Genomic DNA, 24,643 nt, shown 5'->3' on the forward strand with positions numbered 1-24,643 from the left:
GACTTTCCTACTAGGCTGGCTTTGAACTGTGCTCCTCAGATTTCAGCCTCTTGATTACAGGTGTGAGCCACTGGCGGCCGGCTTAAGCCATTTTTTAAACTCAGCTGGAGTAACTAAGACTTTATTTTCATTTTTTGTTTAAGTGCACTGTGCTGAAGTTGGCTAATTTTTAAAAAAAAAATCACCGACAATTTGTTTCGGTAGTAGTATAGTCCTTTGTACCTTCTAAGTATCTTCATGTAGTATATTTCATTTTAATTTCCTAACAGTTTTATGGCAAGGCTAAGTATTAGTATCTGTATTACAGGAGGAATTAAGACTTCTAGGATCATGCACCTGTTTGCTCTGTGACATTTCTAAGACAAACGAGTAGTTTACATGGTTAAATGGCTATTTTAGTTTTTTATTTTTTTTAAATTTTATTTTATTTGAGAACATACTGTACAGAGGGGTTACAATTACATGGGCAGGATAATGCATACATTTCTTACCAAGCATTGCAGCCTCCTCCTTTGTTTACCCGTCACCTCCCTTCCCAGCCTCCCCCCTCCCCCCACCCTTAAATGGCTATTTTAGCAGCTATTTTTGCACTTGGTATGATTAGCTGCAGAGACAAAAAACGGCAAATAAACTGGGAGGATCTGGGGGCAGAGAAGAGGAAAAGAGGAGAAATACAGAAAAAGAACTCCGGACAAAGGTGGGATTCGGCCTTGTGCAGGAGAGTAGAAATAAAACCCAGTGCAGATTAAGGTTGGTCAGGGCAGAGTGGCGTGTGCGCAGGCTGTGGGGAATTGGCTGGAGTTTTTCACACTCCCAAGGTTTGAGCAGAGCTTCTCCTTGGATGGGTCTGGGAGATCTTAGGGTCCAGGTGGGCGTGGCTGACGTGAGCAGGACCAATCAGTTGGTAGGCGTGCCGGACGTGGGCGGGACGCAGCAACCCGCTAGAAGAGGTCCTCCGGCGCGCTTCCGGATGTCACCCGCAGAGGGCGCCGTGGACGGAGACGCCTTGTGAGTCACGAAGCGGGACGAAGCGCGGCGCCGCCCCACTCGCCCCTAGCCGTCGCCATGAAGGCCGTGGTGCAGCGCGTCACCCGGGCCAGCGTCACAGGTCAGTCGGGCGGGGCCGGCCCCGGGAGGCGCCACCCCTGAGCCCCCGCGACCCGCGGGCCTGGCAGGGGTTTCCCGGCACGGGCCTCGGGCCCCCGCAGCCGCGCCACACCGGGCGGGAGCGTGCCCGCACGTGGCTGGGTCCCCGCTTTGGGCCCGGCATGAGCGCGCCTTGTTCCATCACCATCTTCATCGCGTCATCGAATCCTCCCACCCCCGTTTTTATCTGTCCTGAGTGCAGGCCACGGCCGTTCTCCAAGGAGCTGTTGCACACCACACGTGTGGAGCATTGGCGGCGCAGGGAACCCTCTCCCTTCCTTCCTCCCGCCCCTCTTCCCGCTGCCCCGTCGCCTTCGCCTCTCCCTGCATTTCCCAGTGTCTAGATGCAGCTTGACGCCCGGCAGACGGGGTACAGTGCTCGCACGCGAGCGGCTGCTTCCTGGCAGAGCTAGCAGGTGTACAAGCACGTTCAATCCTCCAGGGGAGGCCTGGCGGCCCCCGAGCCGGCCCGAGTGCCCTTTCTAACTCAGCCCTGCAGGTCATGGGGCAGAGCCAGAGAACCCAAGAGGACACATTTGCTCTTTTACACCAGTTTCTGTGGACTCAAGCCGCCCCACCTGTCGTCATCTGGTTCAGTTAGTTGGAACATCAGGGGTCCAGGTGACTGATGTAGGTTATGTAGTCACTAAAGACTCAGGCCACGCTTACTTAGAATTAAAAACATAAAACTAGTTCACGTGTGTGTGTGTGTGTGTGTGTAGAGGTAATGTGTGTGTGTGTGTATATAGAGGTAGGTAGGTACTGAGGCTTGAATTCAGAGCCTAGTTGCTTCTTCGCTTAAGGCTGGCACGCTACCTTTGAGCCCAGCTTCACTTTGAAGTCAGCCTTTTCTGCCCAGACTGGCTTCAAACTGGGGATCCTCACATCTCAGCTTCCTGAATAGCTAGGATTGGGGGTGTGAGCCGCCACCCTCCAACTCTTTAGTCTTTATGGGCAGTTACATTGTTTTAAGTTGAGCCTATTGTAGATAGTCCCAACTAATTGAAGAAGGCTGAAGAAGGAGGATCCATTGAGCCTAAGGAGTTAGAGGCCAGCTGGGTCTCCATGAGACAAAAAAAAAAAAAAGGTTTCAAGATATTCCAGTTATTCTAGGTGTTTTTGACTCCACCAAGTAGAAATCTAGGAATAAGACAAAGCCCCTTAAACAATCAAAACCGTGTATTTTGGTAGGAAATTTTACTAATGATTTGTAAGTTGCTCTGGTGACTATGGTTTTGAAAATAGTCCTGGAATAATAAGGACTAGGGTAGCACTCAGGTTTATGAAAGTTTGAAAGGTCTTACAGCATTTCAGTAAATATTCATGGAAATTGGGAAAATTGCTAGTGGAAGATTTTTTTTGGAAGATTTTTTTAATATCATCACCAACAGATTTATATATTGATCTTTTGTCCCATAAAGTCTATTGCTGATCTGGAATATTGAAAATATATCTTTATTTTGTGAGATTTGCTGAGTGGAGTTTGAACTACTTTTAAGTTGATATTTAAATTTTATGTTCTCTAGTGAAAATCAACCAACCAAACTATTTACTCAGTGTGTTGCACTTAGAGGTGTGGCTGAATTGGTAGAGTGCCTGTGTAACAGGTACAAAAGGCGGGGCTGGGAAGGTGGCTCAGTGGTAGAGCGCTTGCCTTGCATGCATGAGGCCCTGGGTTCGATTCCTCAGCACCACATAAGCAAAAAGCTGGAAGTGGTGCTGTGGCTCAAGTGGTAGAGCACTACCCTTGAGCTGAAGAGCTGAGGGACAGTGCCCAGGCCCAGAGTTCAGGCCCCATGACCGGACCCAAAAACAAAACAAAACAAGTACAAAAGGCCCTCAGTTCAATCCCACTACCACCAAAAAAAAAAAAAAAGATATGAATTGTGGGAATGTGTTATTTGGAAATTTGGGGTTGAAGAATTGTGGGATTCTCAGTATGGGAGTTGGCATATAGTGGAATAGCATATGTTGGGTCCTTAAAAAGTGGCCGACTTCACTGAAATATGACTGCATTCAATGACATTTTACTGTTTTAAAGTGCCACTTTCGTGTGTGTGTGTGTGTGTGTGTGTGTGTGTGTGTGTCTGTCTGTCTGTCTGTCTGTCTGTCTGTCTGTGTCCGTGTCCTCAGGGCCTGGGTGCTGTCCCTGAGTTTTTTTTTTTTTTTAATTTACCACTTGAACCTCAGCTCCACTTTCTGCTTTTTGGTGGTTAATTGGAGATAAGAGTCTCCGACTTTCCTGCCCAGGCTGGCTTTGAACTGTGGTCCTTAGCTCTCAGCCTCCTGAGTAGCTAGGATTACAGACATGAGGCACTGGTGCCCAGATGCCACTATGTTATGATTAAGACAGAATTGAACATCAGATATCACATATCTTATGTGACAGAATCTCTTGGGATTTTTCAGACACATTCCTATGTTAATTTAATCTAATTGTTTTTGTTTTGAAGTACTGGGAACTGAACCTGCGACCTTGTGCATGGTAGGCAAGCACCCTACCTCAGAGCTACATCCACAATCCATACTAGTCTTGCTTTAAAACCTTTATTAGGAAACATTTCAACCATATTCATTTGCTTGCCTATCACTAAATTTCAACACTAAAGTTTGGTGTGTGTGAATTTATGTATATGTATATGAATTCTTGAATAGGTCTCAAGGCATATGCCACTCATTCATGAAAAAAATCCAACTAAACTATCAACTCTTTTCCAGCCCCATGATCTTTTCATGAGAATAATGAGGCTCACCTTAAAGTAATGAAGCTCATGTTTTTCCCCCTCACGAAATGATTTGTTTATAAGAAAGATCCCTTTGAACCCTATGAGCAGCAATCTATTTCATATATAGACTTAGAAGTGTAATTTATTTATTTATTTTTATTTATTTTTTGTCGGTTGTAGGACTTGAATCTGGGCTTGGGTGCTGTCCTAGAGCTCCAGCACCACTTCTGGCTTTTTCGGCTTATGTGGTACTGAGGAGTCGAACCCAGGGCCTCAGGCATACAAGGCAAGCAGTCTACCACTGAGCCACCTTCACAGCCCTGTAATTTATTTTTTTATTATGATACTTTATTTAAAAAATTGGAGCTCTTGGGCTGGGCTTATGGCTTCGCATCGAGTATCCATGTAACAAGCACAAGGCTCTCAGTTCAAACTACTGTACTACAAAACAAAAGAACTTCCTTAGTGATTCTTTTTCTGAGAACATACTCTAAGAAGATAATCTCAGTTGTGGAAAAGCACTTTGGTATACAGAGTTTTTTCAGCGCATTGTTATTTATTGAAGGGAAAATCTGGAAACAAATCATATGTCCAGCAAAATGAGCTGGTTAGTACACTGGATAGGTTGCTGCTATTGAAGGTGTTTAGAAAATGAGCTCCAGGAAGTGGCAAAATAGTTTTTTTTTGTTGTTGTTGTTGTTGTTGGTGGTGGTGTTTGTTTTTGCTTTGCCTTTTTTTTTCTTTTTCTTTTTTTTGGGTAAGGAAAAGGGTACAGAAGGAGAGGAAGGAAGGATGAACAAATGCAGCCATGCAATTCAGTATACACTATGTGGAAAATGACCCATGTAACTTGTGGGCAGGGATGAGAGAGGGAAAAACTGAGGGAAAGCAAAAGAAGGTGACATTGTCCAAAAAAAAGTACTCACTACCTGACATATGTTATGGTAACCCATCTGTACCACACATTAATAATAACAATGAAATTATTTTTTATAGTATTTAGCGTGAACAAATGCAACAGCGATACACACTAGACACTATGTTGAAAACTGTACAACTTGTGGGTAGAGATGGGAAGAAAAATGGGAGGGCACGAGGGAAGGGGTGACATTGTCCAAAAAGAAATGTACTCTTCACCTGCCTTATGTAACTGTAACCCTTTTGTATATCACCTTTATAATAACAATAAAAAAATTTAAAACAGGTATTTAGAAAAAGCTTATAATTTGAAATTTCTTAGGCAATGTTAAAAGACAAGATACAAATATTAAAAATTATTACAGTAGCTGAAAACAAATATGAGGTAAAAATCTATAAATAAATACAGAAAAGAAATTTTTAAAAATATTGAAATTCTTGTCTTTGGGTAGTCTTGTTTTCTTCCCATTCCCTTATATTTTACAAGTTTTCTATAATGCATATACAGTATTTTAATGGAATATATATATTATTTTTTAAAATAACCTAGGAGAAATTTAGAAAGTAAGTTGAGATTTTAAGAAAATAATAATTTACTTAAAGAACAATTTATTTAAAGCCAGAGGACTTTTTCTAAAGCAATGCACATGAGCAAACTAAGCCCAGGATAAGCCCACGTATTTCAGGAAGGATTACTCTTATTTCTGCTTGTGAGTCACTGGCTAATAGGTTAGTAAGTCTCACATAGTCCATTATAAGAAAAGCAGCACTGAAGAAAATCTTTAAAATTTTCAGCATATGGGAAGGTGGCTCAGTGGTAGGGCGCTTGCCTTGCATGCATGAGGCCCTGGGTTCGATTCTTCAGCACCACATAAGCAAAAAGAAAAAAGCCAGAAGTGGTAGAGCGCTAGCCTTGAGCTGAAGAGCTGAGGGACAGTGCCCAGGCCCAGAGTTCAGGCCCCACGACTGGACCCCCCCCCCAATTTTTTTTTTCAGCATAACAGTAAGAGGATAAATGTACTCATTACCTTGCTCATGTAATTGTAACCCCTCTGTACAGTATTTTCACAATAATAAAAACAAAAAACAATAAGAGGAATTAAGTTTTGGTGTTTTTTTCAGGAATACATAGATCCTGGAGTCCTGTCAGATACCTGAAGAAAGAGGAGAGCTTTTTTCTTCTTTATTTTTTTTTCTTTTGGTGGTACTGGGGTTTGAACTCAGAGCCTTGTGCTCGCTCACTTTGTTGGTGTTTTACCACTTGAGCTATGCTTTTTTTCTGATTATTTTGGAGATGAAGTCTTGAGGACTTTTCTGCCCAGACTGGCTTCATTCTGCTATCCTCCATACCTCAGCCTCCTAAATAGCCAAGATTGTAGGCATGAGTCACTGGTATCCAGCTTGGAGTTTTTCTTTCCTTAGCTTGTAATATATTGCAACATGGTATGGTCCATGTTGCCTTGCTAGGCATATTTATATTATTACACAGCAGAAGCAAACAATAGGAAAAAGTCAAATTGACCTTCTATTCCTGATTGGAACATTAGGTCAGTACACAACAAAACAATAAGACAATAATAATCTAGTGAAATTGGGCAAAAAATTGACAAAAAGAGGAAGTTATCAATATTGCCATTTGAGATATGAATTTAGTTTCACTATCATAATGCTGAATGTTGGCTTAAATTCTGTGGCAACTCTTAAGGTATTGTCTAAAGTTAGTAGGACATACATTTGTTTACAAATACATTAATGTGGGCAGTTTTGCTTGGGGATTTTTTTAATGAGATACATAATTCAAACATATTTGGAGGCTGAGATTTGAGGATCAAGGTTCAAAGCCTGATTATGCAGGAAAGTTTATGAGACTCTTATCTCCAACTAACCACTGGCATGAAAAGAAAAAAAAAAAGATTTGCAGATATTGGCTTAGGATGTTACTTTAATACTAGAGTTTGCTGAGAGGAAGCTTAACATATAATCATGTTTTTGTTCTTTTTTTTTTTTTTTGGCTGGACATGGGGCCTGGACACTGTCTCTGAGTTTTTTACTCAAAGATAGTGCTCTACCACTTGTACCACAGTGGCACTTTTGGCTTTTGGATATCAAAGTCTTACAGACTTATCTGCCCAGGCAGGTTTGAATCACAGTTTTCAGAACTCAGCCTCCTGAGTAGCTTGGATTACAGGAGTGCCTGGATTATGGTTTTTATGTATATTTATCTTCTCTGTCGTAAGCAGGAAAAACACTTGTTTTTATGATGTGAACATTGCTCATGTGATACTGTGTTTGCTGATTTCCAAGAAAAGTAGGAACCTTCTTCCTGAGAATTAGATTAGCTGAGCTGAATTCTGTGGGGGAGGACAATATTGTTCTAGTCTTACAGACTGGCAAACTGGACCAGCAGAAATTTTAGGTTACACAGATGAAAAATATGTTCCTAGTCTTGCTTAATAACTTTCACTTTACAGCTCCCATTTATTCTAGATTAAGAGAGGATGGGATTTAATTGCCTTTCACTTTTAGCTTCTCACTAACTATTCAAAGAAGTTGTAAGATATATGTGTGATGTTGAAAACAGTTCTAAGGATACTAAAAAAGCATTTCATGCCACCAGGTTGCTTCTGAGTCTTCTCCCTCTTGGTTCCTTTCTAGTTGGAGGGGAGCAGATAAGTGCCATTGGACAGGGCATCTGTGTGTTACTGGGTATTTCGCTGGAAGACACGCAAAAGGAACTGGAACACATGTAAGATGTGGATTTCTAAACCCTAGATCTTTGTATGGGATATGTGCCCCCAGGTGCTGGGTGTGGGGCTATAGGATTTAATGTTTCCTTACTAGGTTTTGGTCTTGCTTTGATCCATTCTTCCTTTCTATGCTCCTATTACCCTCTTTTGGAATGGAAATGTTTATTTTATACCATTGTATATTAGAAGATAAAATTTTCTTTTTATTTTTGTCGGTCGTGGGGCTTGAACTCTGGGCCTGGGCGCTATCCCTCAGCTCTTCAGCTCAAGGCTAGCACTCTACCACTTGAGCCAAGCACCACTTCCGGCTTTTTCTGTGTATGTGGTGCTGAGGAATCGAACCCAGCGCCTCATGCATACAAGGCAAGCACTCTACCACTGAGCTACCTTCTCAGCCCCTTCTTTTTGATTTTACATGGGCACACAGGTAAGCATTTACCTTGAGTCTCAGAGTAGACTTTGAACTTTGACTTTCAACAGTGTTGGAACTGTTAAGAAGACATTGGGTTTCTGGGAGATATACTATATTTACTTTGAACTATAAGATGAACATGAGATGGGCAGAGCCTGGGTTGAATGTTATGATTTAAGTAGATGTGTTTAGGTGTTAAGCTGACAAGGGATGGATTTGTGATGGTTAATTGTGATTGCCAACTTAATTGAATTGAGAAGTGCCTGAGACATTAGTAAAGCATGCTTTCGTGTCTTTCCAGAGATGTAGAAAGACCTGTCTGGACTGTGAGTGGTATCATGCCATAGGCAAGGAACCCATATGGAATAAAGGGGAAAAAGAGAAAGCCTGTTGGCATAATCTCTGTCTCCCTCCCTTCTTCCTGCTCCCTCTTCTTCCTCTCTTCTCCTCCCCTCTCCTTCAATATACTTCTCTCCTTAGGGGCTACAATGATGCAGGCTGCTGTGCCAGACTCATTCTTACACTGTGAATCGAAAAAAACCACTGAAACTATGAGCAAAAATTCATAATTCCTTCTTTTTTTCTTTTCTCTTTTTTTTTCCCCCTCCAAGATAGGGGCTTAAACTTGGTACCAGATGCTTTTGCTCATTGGCTAGCTCTTTACCAACTGAGCCATGCCTCCAACTCCAAAAGCTTAAAGGTGTATTTTTCTCTTCTTCTTTTTTTTTTTTTTGTCGGTCGTGGGGCTTGAACTCGGGCTGGGCTCTGTCCCTCAGCTCTTCAGCTCAAGGCAAGCGCTCTACCACTTGAGCTACAGCGCCACTTCCGGTTTTCTGGTGGTTTATTGGAGATAGGAGTCTCACGGTCTTTCTTGCCCGGGCTGGCTTTGAACCGCGATCCTCAGATCTCAGCCTCCTGAGTAGCTAGGATTACAGGCGTGAGCCACCAGCGCCCAGCTCTTCTTTTTTTTGGTGCCAGTCTTGGGGCTTGAACTCAGGGTCTGGGCACTATACTTGAGTTTCTTTTGCTCAAAGCTAGCACTCTTTACCATTTGAGCCACAACTCTACTTGTAGATCTCTAGTCCAAGATCAGGACTCAAATTCAATATCTAATAATTGGCAGGTGCCCTACCACCTGAGCCACCCCTCTAGTCCCCTAATTCCTCCCATTAAGTTTTTTTTTCTCAGATATTTGGTCACAGTAATAATAAAACTAACTAACTGACACAATGGCTGTGACATACTAGATAACTAATATCAACTTGGCATTTAAGAGATGTGACTCACCATAAGATAAGCCTTGGTCTCAGAGCACTAGTAATACACAGTGACTGCCACAGAAGACACTGTGTAAAGGGTCAGTAGATGGAAACCTGCTTGCCATCAGCATTACAGAGTGACTCTCAGGTGGTAGAATTTCATATTTCTTGCTGATGATTCTTTCATGGTTCTTAAATTTGACCTATAACTATTACATAGTCCACTTCCTTGGTCCTTTGTCATTCACACAATTATGGGGGACTCCCTATGGGCTTGGGGAGTCTGTGATGATACAATTATCTGGTGTCATTTCCCAGAACTTTCTACATATTTGTAGTTCCTATGAGTATTCTCAGAATATTTGCCTAATTGTTCACATTGAACAGCCTAAGGTAATGCTTTATATAGGTGATGGACTTTCATAATGTCCTTACTTGCCAGGATGCTGGGGACATTTGAGAGTATAGAATGTGTTGGGGGCCTTGTGATCCTTCAGTTGAATTTCACTGCTCTTTTCCCTATAGGGTCCGAAAGATTTTAAATCTGCGTGTATTTGAGGATGAGAGTGGGAAGCACTGGTCCAAGAGTGTGATGGACAAACAATATGAAGTGCTGTGTGTTAGCCAGTTTACACTCCAATGTGTCCTCAAGGGGAACAAGCCTGACTTCCACCTGGCAATGCCCACAGAGCAGGCAGAAAGCTTCTACAATAACTTCCTGGAGCAGCTGCGCAAGACCTACAGGCCAGAGCTCATCAAAGGTAGGCAAGAGGGTTGGGATGTAGCTCAGTGCTAGAGCACTTACCCAGAATCTCTTGTGCTCTGAGTTTGCACTGAAGGGCAAGAATAGCCCCAGAAGGGAGCTTCTGGTAGTCCTCCAGACAGAGGGTGAAGAGAATCCACATTTCCTTTTGTCGAAAGTCATTGTTGATTTTATGGACTGCTGTGGTTGTGTTGCCATCCTTTGGGTGCCTCTAATACCTTCATTGTCTTCAGGCTTCTGTTAATACTCTGAAAATGTTGAGAAGTCCAGAAATGTGTCTGCTATTATGTTTTGTTTTTTTTGTGTGCAAGCAGTCTACCACTGAGCCACCTTCCCAGTCCCTAATTTGCATTCTTAAGTGATTCAATCTAGGACCTGTTTGAGATACAGATTCTGTCCCACTAATCCCAATACGGGTGTCAGTTGTGAGTATTCTTTTTTGTATTTACTGACCTAGAGACCTGAGTGGATCTATTTCCTGTCTGTCTCGTATCTGCTTATTCTTACATAATTCTTCTATTCTTACTTAGACTTTTCCTTCCTACCTGCTTTATGATATTCTCTTGTCACCTTTATGCCAGTGTGTGGAGAAGTCATCTCTGAAGTGATAAAGTTTCACCACAGAGAACTCCAATCTATCCTGTGTCATCCCATACATCCCATTATTTTATATTGGAATCAGGTATTGACTTTTAGAAGGTCCTCCTTATGTGGCTGCATTTGTGGATTTATCTTTAGAAAAGCTCCTCAAAGCCAGGGATCCATGACCAGATAATGGGATCATTCATGCTCCTTGATTTATGCAGCCACTCTTGAACTGTGTCATTATTAACTCTTTCATTCCTTTTTTTTTTTTGGGTCCGGTCGTGGGGCCTGAACTCTGGGCCTGGGCGCTGTCCCTCAGCTCTTCAGCTCAAGGCTAGCGCTCTACCACTTGAGCCACAGCACCACTTCCGGCTTTTTTCTTTTTTTGCTTATGTGGTGCTGAGGAATCGAACCCAGGGCCTCATGCATGCGAGGCAAGCAGTCTACCACTGAGCTACCTTCCCAGCCCTACAATGCATCTTAATATCACCCTTTCCATCATTCTTTCTCTTCCCAGGCCTATTTTTTAATTTGTGTGTGTGTGTGTGTGTGTGTGTGTGTGTGTGTGTTTTCCAGTTCTGCAGCTTGAACTCAGCACGTGGGTGCTGTCCCTGAGCTTTTTTGCACAAGCCTAGCAGTTTACCACTTTGACAGCTCCCTGTCCAGTTTTCTGTTTTTTTTTTTTTTTTTCTGGTTGGTCGTGGGGCTTGAACTCTGGGCTTGGGTGCTATCCCTCAGCTCTTCAGCTCAAGGTGAGTGCTCTACTGCTTGAGCCACAGCACCACTTCTGGTTTTCTAGTGGTTTATTGGAGATAAGAGTCTCACAGAGGGGCTGGGAAGGTGGCTCAGTGGTAGAGTGCTTGCCTTGCATGCCTGAGGCCCTGGGTTTGATTCCCCAGCACCACATAAGCAAAAAGAAAAAAAGCCGGAAGTGGTGCTGTGGCTCAAGTGGTAGAGCGCTAGCCTTGAGCTGAAGAGCTGAGGGACAGCGCCCAGGCCCAGGGTTCAGGCCCCACGAGTGGGCCCCCCCCCAAAAAAAAAAAGTCTCACAGACTTTCCTGCCCGGGCTGGCTTTGAACCATGATTCTCAGATCTCAGCCTCCTGAGTAGCTAGGATTACAGGCATGAGCCACTGGCGCCCAGGCCCTGTCCAGTTTTCTGATGGTAAATTGGAGAAAAGAGTCTCATGGACTTTCCTGCCTGCTGTCTTTGAACCCTGATTCTCAGTTCCTGAGTAGCTAGGATTACAGGCATGAGTCAGTAGTATCCAGCATATCTTTCCACAGTTTTTTTTTTTTAATTGTGAAAATACTGTACAGAGGGGTTACAATTATATGGGCAAGATAATGAGTACATTTCTTATCAAGCATTGTAGCCTCCTCCTTTGTTTCCCCTTCCCATCCCTTCCCAGCCTCCCCCTGCTCCCCCACCCAATCCTCCCCCCCCACCAAAGTTGTAAAGTTCGTTTTTGACGTGACAACTGGTACTTCTCTCATTGTTCCATCATATCTTATTGTGTATTAAGAGTTCTTTGTGCAGGGTGCTGCTGGCTCAGGCCTGTAATCCTAGCTACTTAAGAGGCTGAGATCTAAGGATCATGGTTCAAAGCCAGCCTGGGCAGGAAAATCCAGGGACTCTTTTTTTTGGGGGGAGGGTGTCTAGTCATGGGGCCTGAACTCTGGGCCTGGGCACTGTCCCTCAGCTCTTCAGCTCAAGGCTAGCGCTCTACCTACCACTTGAGCCACAGTGCCACTTCTGGCTTTTTTTCTTTTTGCTTCTAGGGTGCTGAGGAATCGAACCCAGGGCCTCAGGCATGCAAGGCAAGTGCTCTACCACTGAGCCACCTTCCCAGCCCCAAATCCAGGGACTCTTACCTACAATTAACCACTAAAAACCCAGAAGTGGCATTGTGGCTCATAGTGGTAGAGTGCTAGTCTTGAGCAAAAGGAGCTCAGGGACAGTGCCCAGGTCTCTCAAGCCCCATGACCAAACAAAAACAAAAAGGAAAAAAAAGTTATTTGTGTGTATTTTTAATATCAGTCTTTTTATTATTTATAAGATGTCTTTATCATTAGCAAATCTTTTCTCCCTTTGTGTGGCTTGAGTTTTAATTGCCTTGACAATGTTTTTCATAGAGCAGAACACTTTAGTTTTAGTGAAGAACAGCTTATCAGTTTTTTCTTTCATGAATTTGGCTTTGGTTTATGTCTAAAAAGTCATCATGTATCTATCATTATGTAGACTTTCTCATTGTTGTCTAAGAATTTCATAGTTTCCATATGTAAGTTAATGAACTATTTTGACTGATTTTGTGAGGAGAAATAGTAATGTTTAGCCTTTATCTAATTATTTCTCTTGCTTACTTTGGTCTGTGTCTAGATTCAGTTTTTATGCATGTGGATGTCCAATTATTCTAGCATCATTTGCTGAGGAGGCTCCTTTCTCCTTTTTCTTGTCTTTGCTCTTGTATCAATGAGCTGGTATATTTTATTTCAGTCTATTTCTGGGCTTTCTTTTCTCTTCCACTAATCGATATCTGTTCTTTTTCCAAGACCATACTGTGTTGATTACTGTCACCTTAGAATAAGTCTTGACATCATGTAGTATCAGTCCTCTAGCTTTTCCATATAAACTTTCCAGTAAGTTTGTATGTCCACAAAGTTACATGCTGGGATTTTGTTTGGGATGGAGATGAATGTATAGATCAAGTTTAGAAGACCTGACATCTTGATTATATTGAATCTTCCTCTCCAAAAATGTGAATTGTTACTACTTATTTAGTTCTTTGATTTTTAAAATCAGTTTTCTAGTTTTTCTCATACAGATCATGTACATATTTATAAATTAATATCTAAGGCCGGGAGCTGGTGGCTCATGCCTGTAATCCTAGCTACTCAGGAAGCTGAGGTCTGAGGATTGCGGTTCAAAGCCAGCCGGGGCAGGAGAGACCGTGAGACTTCTATCTCCAATAAACCACCAGAAAACCGGAAGTGGCGCTGTAGCTCAAGTGGTAGAGCACTCGCCTTGAGCTAAAGAGCTGAGGGACAGCGCCCAGGCCCAGAGTTCAAGCCCCACGACCGACCAAAAAAAAAAAAATTCATATCTAAGTATTTCATTTCTGAGGTTAATTGAATTGCATGCTTACTTTTAAATTCCATTTGCTTATTTATTGGTACTATATAGGAAAATGATTGCCTTTTGAGCTTAATCTTGTATCCTATAATCTTGTTATAATATCATAATCATTTTAGGAGTTTTTTAAATTGTTGTATTGTTGATCCTTTGCTATTTTCTCCATAGATAATCATATTATTTATGATAATTTTTCTTTCCCAATCACTATATCTTTTATTTCCTTTTCTTGCCTTATTTCATTTGCTATGACTTATAGTAAGATAAAAAGCAGTGATGAGAAAGAAATCCTAGACTTATTCCTGCTCTTACACTTTTAGTGGAAAGGAGTTTAGTTTTACACTGTTACGTATGATGTTAACTGTAGTGTCTTTTTCATTTTTTTGTGTGTTTTGTTTTTTGTGACATGATCTCATCCAGGCCAGGTTGAAACTTATGTAGCCAAGCCTTGTCTTTGAATTTGCATCCTCCTGCTTCAGCCTTCTGAGTTATTGGAATTTTAGGTGTGCATTACCATGCCTGGGTGCTGGCCATGAGCTTTTTCATTTAAGGCCAGTTCTCTATCACTTGAGCTACACCTCTACTTCCATCTTTCTTTCTTTTTTTTTTTTTTTTGGGTCTGGTCGTGGGGTCTGAACTCTGGGCCTGGGCGCTGTCCCTCAGCTCTTCAACTCAAGGCTAGCGCTCTACCTCTTGAGCCACAGCGCCACTTCCGGCTTTTTTCTTTTTGCTTATGTGGTGCTGAGGAATTGAACCCAGGGCCTCAGGCATGCAAGGCAAGTGCTCTACCACTGAGCCACCTTCCTAGCCCCCCATCTTTATTTCTAACACACACATTCTGTGTTATGTATTTCCCTATTTTCCATTTTGGACTAAGCCTTCTGACCTGAGTCCTTGAAATCCTGTGTGCAGTTTAGCATCACCTCTTTCTTTGGATTAGCCATGTTTCAAGTATGCAAAGACCATGTATGACTACTGTCTACCATACTGGATATTGTAAATTTAGGCCTTTGTTTGCTCATTGTGGAGGGTGCCAACCTAGTTTGATTAATTATGATTAGTTAAAAAAATGTTTCAGAATAGTGGTCCTGACTTATGAGAAGTGTGATTCTGAAACATTTTTTTTTTTATTGTAAAGCTACTATACAGAGGGTTACAGTTACATGAGTGAGGTTATGAGTACACTTCCTCTTGAACATTGTTACCCCCTCCATTGTTTTCCCCCTACCATCCCCTCCCTCCCTCCCTTCCCCGAGGTTCTTTTTTTTTTTTTTTTTTGATTGTGATTAAATGATTACATAATTTCAAAGTCACAAGTTCATTCTAACTTCCCTGGAGCAAATTGTCTACCACAGTCTGTAATATATAACAGTGTTCACATGTTATATACCATATTTGTGATCAGCAGCATGAGGATATTTAGTAGTGGTTCAACCAGATGAGCGGGAGTTCTTTGTTTCTTCAGTCCTGTTAGTTTTGTCGTATCACCTAACCTTTTGGATTTAGCATCCACTTATCAGGGAGACCATGTACCGTTTGTCTCTTCGTTCTTGGCTTACCTCGCTCAACATGATTCCTTCTAGCTCCATCCATTTCCCTGCAAATGCCATTATTTTGTCATTTCTAATGGCTGCATAATATTCCATTGTGTATAGATACCACAATTTTTGGATCCATTCATCTGTGGTGGGGCACCTAGGTTGTTTCCATATCCTAGCTATTGCGAACAGTGCTGCAATAAACATGGAGGTGCACGTGTCCTTGTATATTGGTTCCTGTTGTTCAGGGTAGATGCCTAGAAGTGGTATGACTGGGTCGTAAGGGAGGTCAATCTTTAGCTTTCTAAGGACCCTCCAGACTGCTTTCCAAAGTGGTTGTATAAGTGAACATTCCCACCAGCAGTGTAATAGGGTTCCTCTTTCTCCACATCCCCTCCAGCATTTGTCGTTGGCTGATTTGTGGATGTGGGACATTCTGACTGGGGTAAGGTGGTATCTCAGGGTTGTCTTTATTTGCATTTCCTTCACCACCAGGGATGATGAACATTTCCTCATGTGTTTCTTTGCCATTTTTATTTCTTCATTTGAGAAGTCCCTCTTTAGTTCCCTTGCCCATTTAGTAATTGGTTTGTTAGGTTTGGGAGGGATTAGTTTCTTGAGTTCCCTGTATATACAGGATGTTAACCCCTTGTCTGATATATTGCTGGTAAATATTTTTTCCCAATTAGTTGGTTGTCTTTCTAGCTTAGTTGCGATAGATTTAGCTGTGCAGAAGCTTTTTATTTTAAGGTAGTCCCATTTGTCGAGTCTCTCTCCAACTTGTTGTGACCCCGGGACTCTGTTCAGGAAGTTCCTTCCTGTGCCTATTAGTTCAAGTGTCTCTCCTACTCTGTCCTGTAGTAGTTTCAGAGATTCAGGTTTGATGTTAAGGTCTTTAATCCATTTTGAGTTGATGTTGGTGCATGGTGATAGGCTGGGGTCCACTTTTAGTTTTCTGCATGTGGCTGCCCAGTTTTCCCAGCACCAGCGGTTGAAGAGGCTGTGTTTCTTCCATTGTATGTCTTTGGCTCCTTTGTCGAATATCAGCTGGCTGTAGGCCTGTGGATTTATATCTGGATCTTCTATTCTGTTCCATTGGTCTTCGGGTCTGTTTTTGTGCCAGTACCATGCTGTCTTTGTGATTATAGCTCTGTAGTAGAGTTTGAAGTTCGGCATGGATAGCCCTCCCATATTGTCTTTATCCCCTAGAATTGTTTTGGCTATTCTAGGTCTTTTGTTGTTCCATATAAATTTTTGGACTGTTTTCTGTATTTCAGTGATGTACGTCATTGGGATTTTAATAGGAATTGCATTGAATTTGTATATTAGTTTTGGAAGTATCACCATCTTTACTATATTAAGTCGGCCTATCCAGGAGCATGGGAGGTCTTTCCATTTCCTAGTGTCTTCTGCAATTTCTTTCTTTAACTTTTTATAGTTCTCATTAAATAGTTCTTTTACATCTTTGGTTAGGTTAATTCCTAAATATTTTATTTTTGGGGAGGTTATTGTGAATGGGGTTGCTCCCTTTATTTCCCTCTCTTCCTGTGCGTTATCAGTGTATAGGAAGGCAACTGATTTTTGTGGGTTTATTTTGTATCCTGCTATTTTGCCGAAGTGACTTATGATTTCTAAAAGTTTGGGGATGGAGTTTTTGGGATCGTGGAGGTATAGTATCATGTCGTCTGCAAAAAGGGATAGTTTCACTTCTTCTTTCCCTATGCGGATCCCTTTAATGTCTTTTTCTTGCCTTATTGCCCTGGCTAAGGGTTCTAGGACTATGTTGAAGAGGAGTGGAGACAGTGGACATCCTTGCCTTGTTCCTGTTTTTAGGAGGATTGGTTGTAGCTTTTCCCCATTAAGTATAATATTGGCTATTGGTCTGTCATAAATGGCTTTTATTGTTTTTAGAAATGTTCCTTCTATTCCTATTTTCTCCAGAGCTTTTAGCATGAATGAATGTTGAATTTTATCAAAGGCCTTTTCTGCATCTGTGGCGATAATCATGTGATTCTTGACCTTGGCTCTGTTGATATGCTGGATTACATTTATTGACTTACGTATGTTAAACCATCCCTGTGTCTCTGGGATGAAGCCTACCTGATCATAGTGTATTATTTTTTTTATGTGTTTCTGGATTTTGTTAGCTAGAATCTTGTGAAGGATCTTTGCATCTGTGTTCATCAAGGAGATTGGCCTGTAATTCTCCTTTTTGGTTGGGTCTTTGCCTGGTTTGGGGATGAGTGTGATATTGGCTTCGTAGAATGAGTTTGGGATAGCTCCCTCCTTCTCTGTTTCTCTGAAGAGCTTGAGGAGTATGGGTATTAGTTCTTCTTTAAAGGTCTTATAGAATTCTGCTGTGAATCCATCTGGTCCTGGGCTTTTTTTTGTTGGAAGACTTTTGATAGCTTCCTGTATCTCATTATAGGATATTGGCTTATTTAATTGGTTAACTTCTTCTTTGCTCAGTTTGGGTAACTTGTATTTCTCTAAAAATGCATCCATTTCCGCCAGATTTTCTTCCTTTAGAGAGTATAGCTTTTGAAAGTAGTCTGTTAGAATTGTTTGGATATCTTGGGTACGTGTTGTGATGTTTCCCGTGGCATCCCTAATCCTATTAATATGGGTTTCCTCTCTTCTTTTTTTAATTAATCTTGCCAACGGGCCATCAATTTTGTTTATTTTTTCAAAGAACCAGCTTTTTGTTTGGTTTATTTTGGTTATGGTTTTCTGATTTTCTAATTGGTTAATCTCTGCTCTCAATTTGGTTATCTGGCTTCGTCTAGTAGCTTTAGGTCCCATTTTTTCTTGTTTTTCTAGCTGTTTTAGTTGCAACATGAGATTATTTACTTGGTCTGTCTCCATTCTCTTGATGTGGGCACTGAGGGCAATAAATTTGCCCCTCAGGACTGCTTTTGCTGTGTCCCACAAGTTTCTTTGTGAGGTGTTTTCATTTTCATTGAGTTGTAGGAAATGCTTTATTTCTTCTCTGATCTCTTCTGTTACCCAGGCCTTGTTAAGGAGTGTGCTGTTCAATTTCCATGTATTAGAGAAATTTCTGCAGTATGCTTTGTTATTGAGAGCTAGCTTGATTCCACTGTGGTCAGATAGGATACGGGTATTATGTCGATCCCTTTGTATTTGCTTAAGTTCCTTGCATGAACTATGATATGGTCTATTTTGGAGAAAGTTCCATGAGCTGCTGAGAAGAATGTGTACTGTGTTGTTTTAGGGTGAAATACTCGGTAGATGTCAGTTAATTCCGCTTGAAGTATGGCCTCACTTAATTCGGTAGCTTCTTTGCCAATCCTCTGGTTGGTAGACCTGTCCTTTGGTGAGAGTGGCGTGTTAAAGTCTCCTAGTATTATCGTATTGGGATCTATTTTATTCTGTAAGTTTGAGAGCATTTGTTTAACATATCTGGGTGCACCGATATTTGGGGCATATAAGTTGATGATGGTTATATCCTCCTCTTGGATTGTTCCCTTTATTAATATGTAGTGTCCGTCCTTGTCTTTCTGTACTGATTTTAATGAAAAGTTTATTTTGTCAGATATCAGGATAGCTATACCTGCTTTCTTATTGGGGGAATTTGATTGGTAGATCCTTTTCCAGCCCTTCACTCTGAATTTGTTTGTATGTTTGGCTGAGAGGTGGGTCTCCTGAAGGCAACAGATGGATGGGTCTTGTTTTCTGATCCAGGCCTCAGTTCGTTTTCTTTTAATTGGCGAATTCAGCCCATTTATATTAAGAGAAAGTATAGAGAGATGCATTGTTGTCCCTGCCATTCCGTTTTCCTAAGTTTTTCTTCTTTCCTTTCCTCCTGTGCTTGCTCAGTTAGACTTTGAGTAATGCCTGTTTGGGGCAGGTCCCAGTTCCTGGTTGCTTTCTTCAGGTTGTGTCCCCCCTCTTAGAATTCTTTGTAATGCTGGCTTAATGTTTATGTATTCATTTAGTTTTTCTTTGCTATTAAAAGTTTTCAGTTCTCCATCGAGTGTGAATGCTAGCTTTGCCGGGTATATCAGTCTGGGTTGGCAGTTATTGGCTCTCAGGGCTCGTATGGTGCTTTCCCAGGCTTTTCTTGCATTCATTGTTTGTGTGGAGAGATCTGCAGTGATTCTAATTTTTTTCCCGTTGTAGTATAGCTCCTTCTTCATTTTTGCTGCATGCAGGATTGTTTCCTTATTATTCAGATCCATCATTTTTACTATAATGTGCCTAGAAGTGTTTCTCCTGGGATCTTGCTTGTTGGGTGTTCGATAAGCTTTTGTGATGTAGTTAAGATGGTCGTTTTTGAGGTGGGGAAAATTTTCATTGACTATCTTGTTAAATAGGTGTTGCATTCCCTTGCTCTGGAATTTCTCACCTTCGTCCACTCCGATTATGCGAAGGTTAAATTTTTTAGCATTATCTGCTTGCTCTTGAATTTCCCTTTGGTTTAATTTGAGTGATTTTTCCATATCTGTCACTTTTTGGTCCAGTTGGTGTATTCTGTCTTCTGTATCTGACACTCTACCTTCCATTTCATTCACTCTGTTGACCGTGGCTTCTATTGTGGTTTGCATGGTGGAAATGGATCCCTTTATGGATTCAATGTTGGTTCTCAGAGTACTGATCTCACCTCTCAATGAGGTGAGATCAGTATGCATTACCTCTAATTTGGCGTTTATCTCACTTCTTACTGAGGTTTGTGCAGCTTCTATTTTTGCATCCAACTTTTGTTTGATATCCTGTATATCTTTTGATAGTTCATCCTTGTGCTCTTTCAATTTCTGATCCATTTCTCGCTTTATTTCTTGAGTCATTGCCTCCAGCAACCCTTGGATGTAGCTTTTGTCTTCCATTCCTGCTTTGCTCCCACTGGGGCTCTCCCCTGCGTGGCTGCTGGCTTTTGAGGTGAGCTTGCTGTCCTGGGTAGTGGTAAACCTTGTGATTTTTCTCTGTGATTTTTGCATGGGGGTTCAGGAGACTGCTCTTCAATCTTGTTTTGGTGTGTCTGTCTTTGCTTGGTTGCTGATTCTGTCTTGGTAGAGAGTGTCTGTGCCTGATCTGGATTCTGTTGGGAGCCTATTTCCAGCTGCTATTCTGACTTAGGATTCTCAGCTCTCTGCTGTAGCAATTCCCGCCTTTGGAAGGGTTGAGCAGCCTAGACTGCTTGTGTTTGCTCCTGCGGGTGCTCTTGGGAAGATCAGATGCTCTGGATGCACTCTCCCAAATACTGGAGTCTGCTATGGGCTCCTGATGTGTTTTTGTTTGTTTGTTTGGGGCTGGTTGTGGGCTTGAACTCTAGGTTTGGGTGCTGTCCCTCAGCTCTTCAGCTCAGGGCTGGCACCCTACCATTTGAGCCACAGCCCCACTTCTGACCCTTTTTGCTTTGTTCAGGCGCCGGTCCCCGGGCCTGGTTCCGGCCCCAGCCTGGAGCGCGCTCGTTAGGCCTGTGCTAATGTGTATACCACCTAGGTTATGCAGCCTGGAGGACACAGTTCAAATTTCTTCTACTGTTGGTAGTCTTGACCCAGGGGCGCTGTTCCTGGCTTGGGCATTTAAGCTCCCTTCCAGGGGCGCTCTTGCTCTGGCCTGGCCAGCAGAATGTGCTCCACCGGCTGGTGGAGCTCTCGAACAGTTCCCAGTTTTAGTGGGTCTTGTGGTCCGGGTGTTGGGGTAGGGAGTCTAGGTCAGGGTCTGGGGATTCCCTCCAGCTCTGGTCTCCCTTGATGGATTCACTGTCCCCTGTGGGGTACTCACCCTGTAGGTCGTCAGTTGTTGTTGCAGTCCGAGTTCAGTTGGGGTGGTTGCGGGCTGGGTTGGGTGGCCCCCCGCCGGGTCGTTGCGATCGCGATTGGGCGGGTGGTCTGCCGACAGGTCCCTTTGTCGCGCTGCTGGTGCCGGGCGGCTTTGGCGGGATGGAGCCTCTCCACTCCGGTGGAGAGTGAGGGGTGGGGGTGGGATCCTCGTGGAGACTCCCGGCTGGTAGGTTTCTCTGTTCCTGGCGATCCGCTGTTCTGCAATCCGGTACCTGGTGATCTGCAAGCAGCCCCCTGTGTCTCTGTGGCTCCGGCAGCCCCTGCCGGGCCGGCTGGCCGGCGGCTTGGCGCACTGCCGCGTGGCCAGTAAAGGTTGGGGGAGGGGTCTTCGCTCTTCTCTGTTCTGAAATTCTTCTTTTCCTCTCTTTCTTTTTTTGTTATTTTCCACCTCTGGTTTTTCTCTGAGTGTTCGTCTTTTTGTTGTTGTCGGTCTCTTGGGGAGATTAAACGTTGGAACTCGAACTCTCTTTTTGGTTGGAGAGAGCTGTGGAGTTTCCCTACTGCCCCGTCGCCATCTTGGTCCCCCCTCCTGAAACATTTTTAAGAAGGCCATTCACTTCTAGGATTTTTCATGTTTCTAGGTGATTTAATACCATCATGTTTTGTCCTTAGTTTTTAAAGTTTCTGCAAAACATATTCAACCTCCTTTGGTAATATAGTTCATTTTGAGACCTTTTAAAGTAGAACATGTCTTTCACTGTCTAACTGTAGTATCTCTTCTCTTGCTCCTGTCCTCTCTGTTTTTCTCTTTTAGTGCCAGTCCTGAGGCTTAGACTCAGGTACTGGGCACTGTCCCTGAGGTTTTTTGCTCCATGTTGGCACTCTATCACTTGATCCACAGCTCCAATGCCAGGTTTTTGGTGATTAATTGAGATAAGAGGGCTGGGAAGTTGGCTCTGGGCTGGGAAGTTGGCTCAGTGGTAGAGCGCTTGCCTTGCATGCCTGAGGCCCTGGGTTCAATTCCTCAGCACCACATAAGCAAAAAGAAAAAAGCCGGAAGTGGCGCTGTGGCTCAAGTGGTAGAGCGCTAGCCTTGAGCTGAAGAGCTGAGGGACAGCACCCAAGCCGAGTTCAGGCCTTACGACCGGACCCCCCAAAAAAAAAAAAAAAAAAGAGATAAGAGTCTAATGGGCTATCCTGCCTGGGCTGACTTTGAACCATGGTCCACAGATCTCAACCTCCTGAATACCTAGGATTACAGGTGTGAGCCAGTGGTGCCTGGCTTGTGATACTCTTTTGTAGATATTATTGTTGCTATTGTCAGCTTGCATTGTTTCTTATGCTTTAATTTTCTCTCTGAGTGAAATAAACTCACATCAGTTTATGTGATGCTGGGAATTGAACCCAGGGTCTTGGAAATGCTTGACAAACACTCTATCACTGAGTTGCATCCCACGTCTCTTATTTTATGGGGCTTGTTTTCAGATGTGGGTGATAAGGTTTATTATATATATATATATAGATCTATCTATCTATCTATCTATCTATATATATATATATATTTTTTTTTTTTTTGGGTCAGGTCCTGGGCCCTGAACTCGGCTTGGGCGCTGTCCCTCAGCTCTTCAGCTCAAGGCTAGTGCTCTACCACTTGAGCCACAGCGCCACTTCCGGCTTTTTTCTTTTTGCTTATGTGGTGCTGAGGAATCGAACTCAGGGCCTCAGGCATGCAAGGCAAGCGCTCTACCACTGAGCCACCTTCCCAGCCCTTTATTCAATATTTTTAAAGTTCTGTAGCAGAACCTGTCATTGAGGATTGTGAGCTCATCAGGTTCACTCAAGTTTAGGTAGGTGATAGCCCTTTTTCTCCTTGCATTTCCTTTTAATTTTCTTACTTGAGAAGTATGTCCTTTTGCTATAGGGCACATGGATTCCACGTGAGCAGGATACCCACTCCTGCCTTAAATCAGATCCCACTGTTTACTTCCATGGAACAAGTCTGCTGCTTTTGGAAATAGCTAAGTTTAGAATGCCTTATTTAAGTCCTGTCGGGGGATGGATGGTTGTCTGACATGGCTTTGCTGAAAATATGTTTTTCACAGAATGAGTAATTAAGACAGATACTGTGAGTAATGATTTTTTTTTTCTTTGCTGAAGGAGACTGAGATGCTGCCAGCACTGTCTTCTCTGCTTTAGATGTTTTTAGAATCATACCATTTTGGAGTAATCTCAGATGTGTTTCAGAAAGCATTTTAAATGGCAGAATATTGACAGATATTATGGAAAGCTTGAGTGGAAGTAAAATAGCTTTCATCTATCTTATTTCATCTAACTCCTTAAGGAAGGGGGTGTTATACATTATTAGGTACTTTGTTTCCTTAAAAATACCTTTTACCTTTTTGAGTGATAGGCATTTCATTCAGGAAAATATGTGAAATGTCTGGATTGGTGTACTGTAAACAATATAACTTAAAAATGGATCCAAATTTAAGCTCATGGCATATAATACATCTGATCATGTTTATGAAAGGTTAACATGAGTTATGCAAAGAGTTCTAATCACAATTTCCAAGTCCTTTGGGAGTTCAAGAGGACTACAGTTACATCAACAGCATATAATCACTGTCAGTGTTTCTCTTGACATTAATTCTTTTACAGCTTTCAGTGGAATGAAGTACATAAAGTATGCCTTAGACACTTTCTGTCTTTTGGTTAATTTTAAGAATTTGGCTTCCACCTCCAAGATGGAAAGTCTTCTGTGAGCCCAAGGGATGTTGGAATGTAAACAAATTGCTGAATACATTTTCTTTGTTTTATGATTTGCAGGGCCACTTCAGCAGCTCTAACCTGAAGGTAGTTTAATTAGATTTAACATCTATTTTCACTGCTTTCTCTCATAACTGAAATTTTATTTAACATATATTTTAAAATTATTTTTCTCTGTATTTACTGCTAAAGTTTAACTAGACAGTTATTGTCCCTTTTATTCTTTCTGTATTTTCTTTCCATTTGATGACAGACATTCCTTGCCAGCCACAGTCCTCCTTGCACAGAGCACTGAAAAGAGCATCTGTGGTTCAAGTACTGGACAGCAAGGTCTGCCCTCCAGTTCCCATTATTTCATAGCTTGCTTGGGGGTCTGAACCCAAGCTTTTTCTTGGATTCATATGAAATGGGAGCTCCTGAGGTCAGGCTAGTTATGGTTTGCTGCTCACACACATTTATTATTGTTATTAGAGAGTATATAGTATGCTAAACCACATCAGGCCCTATGAACAGTAAACCTTCTCCCCTCCCCAAACACTGGATCGTGTACATACTGGGCAAGGGCTACGTCCTCGCTGTCTCCCTTTTTTATCCTATTGAATCCTCACAACAGTCCTGTCAGGTGGACACTAGCATCACTCTTATTTTGCAGAGGAAAAACTTGAGGGGCAACAGATAAGGTCATTCATCAAATAAGTGTCCAAGTCTGGAATTGCCAGCCATCTCTATAATCCAGGGTTCACTACAAAAACCATACTATCTTCCCTTATTGGCCTTCTGTGTTAGCCTATATTCATCAGGTCCATTGGGGCCTTTCCTTTCTTCTATGCTGTGCCCAAGGATGTCAGTGGGACATTTTGCATTTCACATAGATCTGGTGAGAAGAGTAGCACTCCCTATGGCTGGT

At 42.4% G+C, this 24,643-nt stretch overlaps 1 protein-coding gene across 1 annotated transcript in view; it reads left to right on the top strand.

The window, feature by feature from the left end:
• The first annotated feature begins 982 nt into the window (after positions 1 to 982).
• Dtd1 (D-aminoacyl-tRNA deacylase 1) overlaps positions 983 to 24,643 on the top strand; it is a 165,189-nt gene continuing 141,528 nt past the window's right edge. The window contains exons 1-3 of the mRNA XM_042666554.1: positions 983 to 1,108; positions 7,446 to 7,536; positions 9,734 to 9,969. Of these exons, the coding sequence (XP_042522488.1) occupies positions 1,066 to 1,108; positions 7,446 to 7,536; positions 9,734 to 9,969 (370 nt within the window). The 5' untranslated portion in view covers positions 983 to 1,065. The remainder of the gene's footprint in view (positions 1,109 to 7,445; positions 7,537 to 9,733; positions 9,970 to 24,643) is intronic.

Source organism: Dipodomys spectabilis, unplaced genomic scaffold (genome assembly GCF_019054845.1).
Source record: "Dipodomys spectabilis isolate Male_0828 unplaced genomic scaffold, ASM1905484v1 ptg000365l, whole genome shotgun sequence".
NCBI lineage: Eukaryota > Metazoa > Chordata > Mammalia > Rodentia > Heteromyidae > Dipodomys > Dipodomys spectabilis.